Genomic DNA, 13,465 nt, shown 5'->3' with positions numbered 1-13,465 from the left:
CTCTCTCTCTGTCCCTTTCCCACTCACACTCTGTCTCTGTCTCTCTCAAAAATAAATAAACATTAAAAAAATTAAAAAAATAAAAAAGAAAGAAATAGGGGCACCTGGGTGGCTCAGTCGGTTAAACGTCCGACTTCAGCTCAGGTCATGATCTCACAGTCTGTGGGTTCGGGCCCCGCGTCAGGCTCTGTGCTGACAGCTCAGAGCCTGGAGCCTGCTTCGGATTCTGTGTCTCACTGTCTCTCTGCCCCTCCCCTGCTCATGCTCTGTCTCTCTCTCTGTCTCAAAAATAAATAAAAACATTTTAAAAAATTAAAAAAAAAAAGAAATATGGAGGAAAATGACTTTGTGTTTATATGCTTATAAAAAGTGGGAAAAAAGCCAAGATTTAAAAACCAAATGTACATCATTATAACAATGTAAAATTATATTTAAAATGTATATAAAAAAAGATAAGCAAGTAATACACCAAAATCCTAATAGTGGATGTGACAAGAGAATGGGGTTTTGAGTGACTTTTTTTCTTTTCCATACTATCTATCACGTAGTCACATTACTTTTATAATTTTAAAGTTAATTAATTTTTAAATATGTTTAACTTGCTAAGACATATCTACTAAATAGGATTATTCAAATGATAATAAAAGTTAAACCACAAAAATTCATTACTGAAGTGGTTAAAGTTCAAAACAGAAATTATGAACAATCAAATACTAGGGGCACCTGGGTGGCTCAGTTGGTTGAGTGTCCAACCTTTGATTTTGGCTCAGGTCATGGTCCCAGGGTTGTAGGATGCATCCCTATGTCAGGCTCCATGCTGGGCACTGGCATGGAGGCTACCTGAGATTCTCTTTCCTTCTCCCTCTACCCCTCCCCTGTGCATGCTCACTCTAGCGCTCTCTCTCTCTCTCAAATAAAAGTTTTAAAAAATGTTGTTTTCATTTCAAATATTAGCACTCAAAATAAAAATATTACTTTTTTTAGTTTTTGCAAGTATTTTTGTTACTGAGGTACAGTTGACATACATTATGTTAGTTTCAGGTATCCAACATAAGGACTCAAAATTTGTCTGTATTGAGAAATGATCACCACAATAAGCCTAGTTAACATCCATTACCACACATGGTTAAAGAATTTTTTTTCTTGTGATGAAAACTTTTAAGGCTTACTTACTCTCTTAGCAACTTTCAACGTTTATTTATTTTTGGGACAGAGAGAGACAGAGCATGAACGGGGGAGGGGCAGAGAGAGAGGGAGACACAGAATCGGAAACAGGCTCCAGGCTCTGAGCCATCAGCCCAGAGCCTGACGCGGGGCTCGAACTCCCGGACCGCGAGATCGTGACCTGGCTGAAGTCGGAAGCTTAACCGACTGCGCCACCCAGGCGCCCCTCTCTTAGCAACTTTCAAATATGCAACACAATAGCATTAACTCTAGTCACCATGCTGTACATTACATCACCATCACTTATTTTTATTTTACAACTAGAATTTTATACTTTTGACTCTTTTCATCCATTTTGCCCATGCCTCACTCCTGCCTCTGGCAATCACCAATCTGTTCTCTGTGTATTTGAGCTTGCTTTTGTGACCAATAATGACTCAAGTATCAAAATTTGTGAATTATTTACTTTTTAAACTAAACTAGAAAGGATTCAAATTTATTACTCTAATGTCTTCTCATTTACCTGCATCAGAAAGCGGGGTGGGATTTCTGCTACACCACTGGGAACTGACCATAAGTCTGGGTTCCCCATGAATGTATGTTACACATGAAATCTTATCTGTCACATAAGTCACAGTGGAAAGCAGTTCCAAACCAGAATTCTTTGAGGAGTGGCATCACTAGAGATACCTTCCACCTGGGAAGGGAGTAAGCAGCCTGCCTTTCTTCTTCCTATGGCTAACAATTAAATTTGAAAAGCCACCTTTCTGCTTATAAAAAGCAAGGAGAGGGGGATAGAGGGAATCTAGAGGCAACCAGAGACTAGAAGAACCATCTAAAACTCATTCCACTTCATCACAATGGAGACAGCTTCTTAGCAGATTGGAGGCTAAGAACTTCATTTAATGATTTTCTACTCAACAGTGCTAGTAGGAAGTTTATTTTTTAAATAAATTTACTTGACTAAAAAAAAAAAGTCAATCTAAAAAATAATGTTGACTATATAAAAACACAGAAAGTACTCAAAAATGAAAAAAATAATGAATAGGCTTATAGAATGATAGCAGTTGGGGAAATCCTGCTCTAAACACATGGGCTACCTGCCTTTTTTCCAACTGTGCCTGCTTTTTACCTCCTCTGTGTCATTTTATTTTTTCTTCAACCTGTAAAGTCATCTTCTCATCCTCCCTCCTAATCTCTGTCTAATGAAATGCTAGGATATAATCAAATGTCAACTTCTCTTCAAAATTACCCAAGACTCCTCACGCTCCCTTAGTCAAGCCATCACCTCTTATAGGTAGCCCAACTGTACCTTGTAGCTCTGCTATGAAGAAGCTCATCTCTCCAAGATGGAATGTTCCCTGAGGGCAGAGAATGCACTGATTCATCTTTAGGCAACACAGAGAACATAACATTGTTTTCCACATATGTCAGACTATATAGAAAATGTCGGTTTAATTGAACTGAATTTCTAAACAATCTGTTCAGAAGATGCACCAAGGTCAGCAGTCATGATCTTGCATGCACCTACACAGAGGCCCCTAAGCACAAGAGAGAGGCTGACTAAGAAGGAAACTACCCCTCCTTTTTTGGCAGAAATGGCAACGTGTCATTTTAAACCAAAGTAATCTGAATTTTCTCTTAAATCATAAGGCATTTGTCCACACTAAATCCACAGGCCTCCTGTACCTCACTAATGTGGGAACTCAACATTTACTAAGAGCAGTTATAATGTCTGAAAAAGCAGATCATTCATCATGCCACTCCTAATTTAATAATTCAGAGCTATATCTTATTTCAGAAAGGATCCAATGAAACTTACATAAATATATATACCACAACAAGATAAAATGACATATCTGAGAGGAGAAAGAAAAAAATAAAACAAAGGAAAACTGAATGTAGGAAAGATAAGCTGTCCTGGGAGTGAGGTTCATATGCCAAATTAATGTCTTCTATAAAATTCTATATATTTGTTAGAGGCAGGTCAAAGGTTCATATCTAACATTTCTAGTAGCCAACAAACACAGGGAGAGCCAGTCACATGACTCAATACCCTTAAGATAAAAACAAAAAGCTGTCAGAGAACTGTCTTTCCCTTGGTCCTCATAGTGTACAAAGTCCTCAAGGACATATTTGCAGTTGATTTGTTGGAGAACTTTGGACAACCATTCCTCAAAACAACCCTCACAGGCAAACGACAGCACACAAGTCAATAAATGCAAATAATGGAAAAAACAACAATCAGGCCAAGGAAGGGGTCCAGGTATACAGCTCCCTGCAGGTCTAGATTTATTAGAAATAGATTTTATTCTATCTAGACTAACCTAAAATCCAGAGGCTTCATGCATTCACTTATCTTTAAAATTATAAACAAAACCTGATGCACGTGTCCATTCTTCTTGGGGATATGTCTATAGTTTTACAACATCCACAAAGCATAACTCAAGAAAAGTTAAGAACCATTGGTCTAAAGAACTAGACTATATATATATCCTGCAGGCAACCTTCTATAAGCAGTTTCTCCTCCTCACTTCTGAGAAGTGAGGAGCCTGAAGACTACTGCTCCAGAAAAGCATCTCAAGTACAGCTTCTCTGATGTGAAGTGTGGTACTCTAAGCTTAACCACTGGCCAAGCTGTGTGTCAACTGTATGATACAATGATAAATGACCTTTAATACAGTAATGATGGAACACATAACAATCTGTTTTTCCAGAGAGGTTTCAGCCATGAACAGCTGCCTCAAAGGATTGGTGCTATTTCTTCTGCATAATGTAAAAAGTAAAACGAGTCAACAAAAAAAAACACAAACAAAAACACAAACAAAAACACCTTTTGCCTATAGATAAAAAATACAGATAAGCACACACATACACACACACACACAAAAAAAATTTTTTCTTGATAAACATTATTTTTTTAATTTTAAAAATAACCTTTCCATATCAGGGCACCTGGGTGGTTCAGTTAGTTAAGTCTCCAACTCTTGGTTTTGGGTCAGGTCATGATCTCACAGTTCATGAGATCAAGCCCCGCATCTGGCTCTGAGCTGACAGCATGATGGAGCCTGCTTGGAATTCTCTCTCTCCTCTCTTTGCCCCTCCCCCCTTGTGCTCCCCCCAACCCTTAAAATAAACGAGCTTTAAAAAAATCTATAAAAATAACCTTTCCACATCAGTTGGTATAAGTTGAGCTATTTTTTTACCTTTTCAATGTTTTAATCTTTGTAAATATTTTGTTATACAGAAAAACAATCACTGCCATAGCTTTAGACACACACACACACACACACACACACACACACACACACTCAGAACCAACCATCCACCACAGTATCATGGTTAGAATGTTTCAAGGGCACAATGGCATCAAGTGCGGAAGCTGGCCTGTATAACCACTGAGACAGACTCTCTAAGATGTCATCCATGTAGAAGTCATAGCTCTCCAGAGTCTGGTCCTCAGCATAAGTCCAGAGATATATCTTTGTCAAAAATACACAACTGAGTAGACTCCAGAGAACCAACACATGCTAAGAGGCTGAAGTGTAAATCAGAATACCAACTTACTAATTAATCACAGGGAATATTCCTTTTCACTAATCAGAAAATTTGCCCTGGAAACCTGGATGCTGCTTTCCCAATGCTAAGATACCTGAACTTCTGAATTAATAACCAGTTTACCACAAGTTAGAACAAAGAGTTTGGGGGATACCTAATAAATTATCCATATCTAACATATGCCTTTCTAGTGATCAAAATTGTGGCTTTCATAGGAAGACTCTCTCTTCCTAAGATATTGTTGCCCTAACAATGCAGACTTCTTGGTCTCTAAGCTTTCTTTTTCCACATCATTTTCTCCATTCAGTATTTCTCTAGACAGGGTATAATACAACTGATGGAGTTGTACCTTACATGTATTATTATCCCTATTTTTCAGATTAAAAACTCCCAGATAAAGTTGACTAAGCAACCTGCCCATGATCACAGCCAGTATAAGGCAGAGATTCAAAGCAAGATCTCAAACCAAAGCCTGTGCTTTTAACTTACAGTAAATAATGCCTTCAAAGTGTCTTTCCCTGGGCCTCCCACCTCCCAGTCTGATTTAAATGCTTTTCTTCAGTGTTCCCATAATACCCTAAGCATGCTCCAGCTGTAATTTTTGGTTACAGATCTATCTCTCTACACTGAAACCTTGTGAGGATAGGAATCATGTGTCATTCACCTTTGTATCCCTAGTGTGCTATCTATCTAGGCAAATATGCAAACTAATTTGTCCAGCAGTTTAATATAAAAATCACCAAAATGAAGGCCTTGAACTTGCCTTACAAAGGTCACATCTTAAGCCCATCAACAAACATCTCATCTAAAAAATGGGATGAAATGTACATATACAAGGTGACTTAGGTCTTTTCTATGAAATTTAAAAAGCGGTATCATTACAGAGGGGCCCTCATTTTTTATAGCCCATCTTATTAGTTTGAATTATTAGAAATAAAATTAAAGTCCTCATTTATCTTCTCACACAACATATATAAATAATAGGGAGTTCAGAAAAATCTTCCTCTTTTCTGAAAGGAGACAACTATCATCTATACCAAAATCAAACAGTGGCACCCTCCTCTGGTGAATGTTAAAGGAGCTAAACAACACAAAAGATGACAATTAGATGGGACTTTCCTTGAATGAAAAAAAAGCAAGAGAGAAATCACCTAATATTATTTGTTATTATCACATTCCAACAATTAAATAACTACCTTTTATATCACTTTTCTTATTTTGCCCTAAAAAGAAGTCAAAATGAATGAACTGGCTACATACTATAAGAGGTTATAGATAGAATGATTACCCTATTTTTAAGGAGAGTACCTATACATGTAAAATACTTCTATTTAAATAAAAACATTTATCATGTCCCTTTTCTGGATGATACGTTTACCGGAAGATAGTACTGGAAATTTTTCAACCTGAAATCTGTTTAGGTCTGTGATTTTCAGATTTTAGAATATCAACTTAACAGAAAATTTTAAATACTCATTCACTTGCACGTGCAGGATCAAAACATGCCAATACAGCACACTCAGGCAAGCACAACCCAAAGTTTCACAACACTAATATTACATCCAGAACTTTAAATTAAAAATAAAACTGTGCTTTCTAAGACCAGAAGCAGATTATCAGCTGCCAATTTTAATTTAAAAATATATAATAAATATAAGCTTTATTGAATGATTTATAATGGTCTAGGCATACACAATAAAAACATAGGCATTCTGATTAAACCAAGAAAACAATTCAGTCATTATATTGGCAACATTATCATTCAGGTATGTGTCTTTCCAGGCACACAGCACCTGTTCCCTCAATTAATTTCATATTTTTCACCTATTATGTGACCAAGGGGAAAAGAACCCCACACTACACGAGAAGCTACAAAATTACAACCAGTAAGAATCCTTCATTTTGAAAGACAGAACATAGGGCTAGGGTGGATGGAAAATAGCAAAATCTGATCTCAGTTCTACCAAAGAAATTTTCCCACTAAGTTTGTCTTTCCTGGCAAAGTTGGTTTAAGGTAGATGGGTACACTATCTCGGAAAGATTAACAGAGTGTGGTGGGTGAAATGACTTTGTATCAAAGACAGAATGCAAATTAGATAACCAATTGAGCAAAACAAAGGCCAAAACACAAGCAATTCCTGAAACAGAATGACATCCAGACTTCCCCTACAGCTCACCAGAGACCAGAAGGACCAAGAAGAGAGTTGGAGGGAAAGTTGGATGCCAGCACAGAGCACGGGAGGTGGGGTGGGGTGTTAATGAAATAAGGGTGGCGATGGGGACTGGGGGAATATGAGTAAGAAAGTATGCTGCAAAAAAATTAAAAACTACAGCACTGAAACTCTCACAAACTGCCAATTGAGAGAGATGGTGTGGCTGGCCTGGTGCGCTTGAGAGAACGGCGCTGGAGCCACATTTGCCACTCACTTCCCCTGAGCAGATGCCCGAGGACCAGAGCCAACCCTCGCCCGACCGACCTCCAGGAAATATGAGCCCCGGCGCGCAATCAAGGTGCCGCAGAAATGCGGCAGAGGGACCTGAACCGGCCTCCAACATAATCTCTTGCTCCCAGATGAACACCAAATAAAGGAGTTTAGAAGGAGGGAGACGTCTGCGCGCCCACGCTGACCAGGACTCAGGGGCGAGATCTGGGCACCCGCCGCCTCTGCAGGCATTGCCACCTCTGCAAAGGCCAGAGGCATCTCGGTCCCGCGCCACGATCCAGCTAAAAGCAGACGACCAGCGAGGCGCTGCTGTCAACTGGCCCGATTGCACTTGCAAAGTTAATGGAGTTGGGAAGAAGCGCAGAGGTGCCCCTCGGGTTCCTCCTCTAGGAGAATGCAATGGGAAGGAGTCCTTCATCTTCAATGAGCCCTCACTGACTCGGCTCTGCAGATTTGGTCTCTTTTCCCTAAGAGAATCAAAGATATTTTCTTCCTTCTTTATGCCCAAGCTTGGCCTCAAACCCTAGAACAGGGGCGCTGAGGCCCTGGGCCAAAGTTCCCTGTAGAAACCATAAACTCTCCCCCCCCCCCCCAAAACTAGCACAGTCATTTGCTGGGTTCTGATCCTGGGAAACCTCATAAATTATGAGGCACAAAATAGGTTATGGGTGACCCTCCGTCCCCCAAATTGGCCACTGAATCCCAAGAGGTCTGGAGCCAGCACTATTTTTTAGCAACTTGAGCCACATTTGGATCTAATGTCTTTGTCCAGCCCGGCACCAGGTCATCACCACGCCCCTCGCACCCAGTTCTTACCCTGCTACGTACACATCCTGTTTACACACACCCACTCAAACAAAACCCCAGAGAACTCCTACCTCGCCCCCATGTCCGTCAAAGATCCCGAAGATGGACGGGTGCGTCTTGTTGGCTAGGTCCGTAAGAACTTCGAATCGGTCCTCCATGTGGTCTCTCCGGCCCTGGATGGAATACACGGCCACGTTGTGGCTCTTAAACTCCCAGGTCTTGGAAAACTCGGCCTCCAGCACGTCGAGCCCCCCGAGCCGATCATTCTGCATGATCTCCGCCACCTTGCCCTTCACCATCTTCACCGCGTCCCGGCTGGACTTGACGATGGTCTTCACCTCGTCCGTGTGGAAGAAGTAACTCCACAGTGCCAAGCTGATGCACAGCAGGAAGAGCGTCTCGGGTCTCAGCAAGAAGTAGCGCATGATGCGACCCAGCAGAGACAGCAAAGTCATTGTATCCTCTATCATTTATTATCGCTACAGCCCCAACCACCAGCAGCGACGCGCGCCCCGAAGGCTCGCCGGGTCCCGGAGCACTGCGGGGACAGCCCGCGGGGAGGGAGGCGGAGCAGCAGCCGGAGGTGGGGGGAGGAGGCTCGCGGAGCAGGGCAGGAGGCGGACGAGCTGGCTGCTCCCAGCCCGCAGGGCGAACAGAGGCAGTTTCCCTTTTGTCTCCCGGCCTCGGCGGCACGGAGGCCCGCGCCTTGCGCACCGGCGCCTGTGCCCGCGGACCGCGCCGCCTCCCTTCCCGCGCCCCTTTGTGAGGCGGCGGCCGAGACGGCAGCGGTGGCAGCAAAGCAGCAGCAGCGGGTGCCCGGGCTGGGCTAGAGGAATCAAGTTAAAGTTGCGCCGGGCGAGTCCACCGCGGTGGGCGGGAGAATTCGGGGGCGCTGGCGCCCGCGCGGCCTCTCCGCGGGTGCCCCCTCGCCGCTCTGAGGAGCGGATCAGCAGCAGGTGAGGCGCGGGGCACGAGAGCCCAGCGGGCAAGGGATGCACGTCCCCTCAGTCGCCACCACAGGGGAGCGTAGAGCCGGCCGAGCGCTCCGATTCCTTCAGACACCCCGGGGAGCCCCAGAGAATAAAAGTTTTGCGGAAGCCTGGGCAGAGGCGGGGGTACGCTGAGCCGGGCGACGCAGCACAATCCGCGCTGAGCCGCAGGCGGCCGGCGGGCTCTGCCTGCCTCTCCCCAGAACCTCCCTTCTCCGCTCGGCACCACTCGGCTCCGCTCGCGCGCTCCCTCCTCTGGCCCCGACTCGCGCTCGCACCGCCCCTCGCGCTCTCGCCCCGCCCCGTCCCGCCCCTGGAGCTGGGACTCCAGGCCCGTGGTGCTCGCGCGGAGCTGTCAAAAGCTGAGGAAGCTCCGCCGCGACTGGCGCGCTTGCAGCTCCAGGCGGTTCAGGCGAACCGAGGGGGAGAAGAGGGGCGCGTCCACTGCCCAACTCGAGTAGCTGTTCTTTCCGCCCTCCTGTACGGGCTCCCAGGACAAAATAATACTGATTCGGGTAGTCTGAACGTTGGTTTTCTCGGGAGCTACTGTCACCGGCTGGAAAGCAGAGTGCCGCACGTGAGCGTTCCCCCCTCCGGCAGGCAGCACGGTAGTGTGGTCCCCGCCTCGCCAGGCATAAGGCAAGCGAGAAGGGACGCACTTCTCCAGGCTCGCAAAGCGGGGCGGAGAGGATCCGACTATTGGGTTCTGTGACAGAGGCCTGCCCGGATCTCACGACAGGCAGAGAGCGAGCCTGAGGCCTACAAGCCTCCTCATGATGGGAAAAGACCCTCCCGAGAACAGCGGGATGTGAGGACTCGGAGACACATGGAAGTGCGCTCTGAGAGTAACCTCGGGCGGGGCGAGGATGGGCTGGCGTCCCTGAGGACTGCGGCCGCCCCTGGAGCAGAGGACGTAACCGCGAAGGCCTTCCGTGGTCGCAACCCTTCCACTGAGAGACACGAAGCCTACTAGGAGCCCCGGGGCGCTCCTGACCCCGCCACGGGGCGAGGGCTGTGACTCGGCTGTTGGGAGTTTCAGGATCCCTTTGAAGCTCCAAACTTGAGACTTCCTGCCACCTCCTCAACTATCGCGGGAGAAAGTGAAGTTAGGGCGGGAGTCTTTCGATGAGCAGAAGTGAAGGGTCGAACGGGCTTCCAGAAGCCGTCAAGGATAACTTTTTGAAATATGGGCAAGTGTCGATAGCTTTGAAGATTTGGGGGGAGGGGGGGAATCTATGTACAAATACAGCTTAAAACACAGAAAGAAGTGAGCTTTAAAGGAAAATATTCACTCTCACTACCCCTGTCCAGGAAGAAAAGTGCTGATCTGCAGCTTCCAATCCGCTAAACTGGAGAGTAGAGGCTGCCTGATCCAAGCCCAGCCAGTGTTGGTCTCCCCAAGCATTCCTACCTTGGTATGATCTCAACTACGGTTTTTAAAAAACAAAAAAATAAAAAGGAAAAAAATACTGAGAGGAAATACACCAAATTTTTCATTGTGGTTAACTACAGTAGTAGGTTATATGTGATTTTCATGTTCTGCTTTGGACTTTTGTCTGCTTTCTACAACTTTTCCAAAATATTTACAAAAGTATAGATTGCCATCATAACCAGAAAAAAAAAACTTTGACATTTAAATGGCATATACAATATATTCTCAATTATATAAACATGCATAGAAAAGGAAGGAAATATGAAGAACTCTTAACTATGTTATTCTTGACAACTAAGATATGGTCCCCTGTTCTGCTTTGAGCTTTTTTGATATATTCCACCTGATAAACAATTTTGAAATAAATTAAGTCACTGTGTTCAAAAGTCATAAGTTATGAGGTTCCAAAATGAGATCATGAATTCAAAAGTCTTTAGGAACTATAAAGCAAAAGTAGTACATTAGCGTTGTCATGAAGACATGAGTTTACAATATTTCTTACTGTAAATTAGCAAATGAGTTTTGGCTGTATTATCAGTTTCTCAGCACATGAATCTTTCTCTAATAGCAAAGGCAACTTCCAGATAAGCTGATCAAGATTCTGGAACTACAAGTCGAACTAGTCCCTGGAGCAGAAGTAAAATTCCAAACCTACGGTCCCATCCAGCCTGTCCACAAAATTACTATATTGATGATAGCAGCAGATACTCATGAGAGGTATGACTTATGTTTCCTCCATACCTAAATAAAAAAGAGAAAGGACCATTCTGGTTTCTCTGGAGATTAAATAGCAAAAGGAGGGCTTTATTTGATTAATAAATCTAGATATCCTGTGGATTTTGTAGTGATATGCTTTGACATTTATATCTAAGTAGTTCATTTTTGCGAAAAATCAATAAAATGGTTTTTCAAGCAGACCCTATAGGCATTTTCTTTTTTCTATTAAGCAATCCATATTGTTTACATAATAACTTTTAAAGGCCTAAAAAGGCATTTTGTTATAGTTGACTATGAATTTTAATATATTTGAGAAAAAGGCTTTCCTCTAGTGACTAACTTTTACATATTCTTTGAAACTATAAAGATTTTTCACATATACCAATTTATTCCATTCTCATAATAATCCTATGAGGCAGATAAAGGAGCTATTATATCTGTTTATAAATAGAAGGCAAATGAGGTACAAAGATGTTAAGGAATACCACAATTCATTGTAGGAAGTTGGAAAATCAAACTCAGTTCTTCTGACCACCAATTCAATACTCTAACATCCATTGATTGTCCAGTGATACTGCAATGATTAGTCTAATTTTTATGCTTCTCTAGTAACATTTCAGTGGTTCTTTGTTTAGAGAGATCTCAAAAAGAATACACAGGTTCTTATTCCGTGATTCTGACTTTAGCCTTTGATTTCAGCCTTGTCAGCACTGCACTGTAAGTATTCACCTCATTCACTAAATACGTGCTGGGCAGAGTACAAGTAAACTGTCCTTAATTTCTATGTAAAACCCTGAAAGATTTATTGCTAAGGTAAAATATCTGAAGAAAAGAGTACCATAGAATATGTCTTATGAAAATAATTTGCCATTACGCTTTACCATTTACCAAAATCCCTATATGCTTTTTTTTAGTTTTGCTTGGTTTTAAGCCTTTTATAAAAAGAGTTATCTTACTGTGTGTGATCCTCTGGTCATTTAATCTCTAAATGATTAACCATGATCATGAACTATTAACCCATATTTAATGTTCAGTGCTTCTTATAAAACTTTCTTAGATGCAAAATTTAATCTTCAGTTTTAAATGCACTTTAAGAAGAAATGAATCTGTTTTAGTAGTATAGCTAGGAAAAAAAATTCATCCTTTTAAGTAAGCACAATATATCAATCTGGACTTGTAATTTTAATATCTCAATTGTTATGTCAAATGGAGAACTAATCTGACAGATACCAATCATGTTAGGGTGTAATACAATTTTATTTCACTGGACTCCAAAAACACAAGGTCCTTTTCTATAACCCAAGTTTTTATATTCATTACAGAGATATATGAAGGATACTTATTTTCTGGGGCACCTGAGTAGCTCAGTTGTTGAGTGTCTGACTTCAGTTCAGGTCATAGTCCCACAGTTCGTGTGTTCAAGCCCCGCATGGGCTCTGTGCTAATAGCTCAGAGCCTGGAGCCGGCTTTGGATTCTGTGTCTCCCTCTCTCTCTCTCTGCCCCTCCCCTAGTCATGCTCTGTGTCTCTCTCTCAAAAATAAATAAACACTGAAAAAATTTTTTTTTAATTTTTTTTTCAACGTTTATTTATTTTTGGGACAGAGAGACAGAGCATGAACGGGCGAGGGGCAGAGAGAGAGGGAGACACGGAATCGGAAACAGGCTCCAGGCTCTGAGCCATCAGCCCAGAGCCCGACGCGGGGCTCGAACTCACGGACCGTGAGATCGTGACCTGGTTGAAGTCGGACGCTTAACCGACTGCGCCACCCAGGCGCCCCTACACTGAAAAATTTTTAAAAAAAGATACCAGTTTTCTGAATAAGATGTTTCTATCATTACACCAAGTCTGTGCACATAAACCATACTACTCCTAAGAATCCTTCATCTAATTGTCCTAGGCTTCTCTACAATAATCTTCAAACAAGCTTCCTAAATTATAAAGTTAATCTGAAGCATTACCTAAAATTGTTATCCTAATTAACCCACATCAACATTCTAGCTAATTTATAATATGAAACATTATGAATAGTTGGATAATCTTGCCTAAAACCCCTAAATAACTTATCAGCACTCTTAGAATAAAGGCACAAGTCAGGGTGCCTGGGTGGCTCAATCAGTTTGGCATCCAACTCTTAGTTTTGGCTTGAGTCATGATCTCCTATTTCATGAAATGGAGCCACACATCAGGCTCTGTGTTGACAGCTCAGAATCTGCTTGGGATTCCCTCTCGTTCCAACCCTCTCCTGCTTGCTTTCTCTGTCTGTCTATCTCTCTAAAAGAAGGAAAGCGAAGGGAAGGGAAGGGAAGGGAAGGGAAGGGAAGGGAAGGGAAGGGAAGGGAAGGGAAGGGAAGG

At 42.7% G+C, this 13,465-nt stretch overlaps 1 protein-coding gene and 1 long non-coding RNA gene across 2 annotated transcripts in view; one reads left to right on the top strand and one right to left on the bottom strand.

Moving 5' to 3' along the window:
* PPM1L (protein phosphatase, Mg2+/Mn2+ dependent 1L) overlaps positions 1-8,937 on the bottom strand; it is a 295,985-nt gene extending 287,048 nt beyond the window's left edge. The window contains exon 1 of the mRNA XM_040480640.1: positions 8,045-8,937. Coding sequence (XP_040336574.1) covers positions 8,045-8,443 — 399 coding nt within the window. The 5' untranslated portion in view covers positions 8,444-8,937. The remainder of the gene's footprint in view (positions 1-8,044) is intronic.
* A 1,221-nt stretch (positions 8,938-10,158) lies between these two features.
* Positions 10,159-12,176, top strand: LOC121033940 (uncharacterized). Its single transcript, XR_005792210.1, has 2 exons — positions 10,159-10,377; positions 10,963-12,176. It is a non-coding gene; the product is annotated as an uncharacterized LOC121033940 (long non-coding RNA).
* Positions 12,177-13,465: the final 1,289 nt, after the last annotated feature.

This window comes from Herpailurus yagouaroundi, unplaced genomic scaffold, assembly GCF_014898765.1.
Source record: "Herpailurus yagouaroundi ecotype Mexico unplaced genomic scaffold, PumYag 159, whole genome shotgun sequence".
Classification (NCBI taxonomy): domain Eukaryota; kingdom Metazoa; phylum Chordata; class Mammalia; order Carnivora; family Felidae; genus Herpailurus; species Herpailurus yagouaroundi.
Note: the sequence above shows the minus strand (reverse complement) of the source record. Positions and strands in the feature narration are given on the sequence as shown.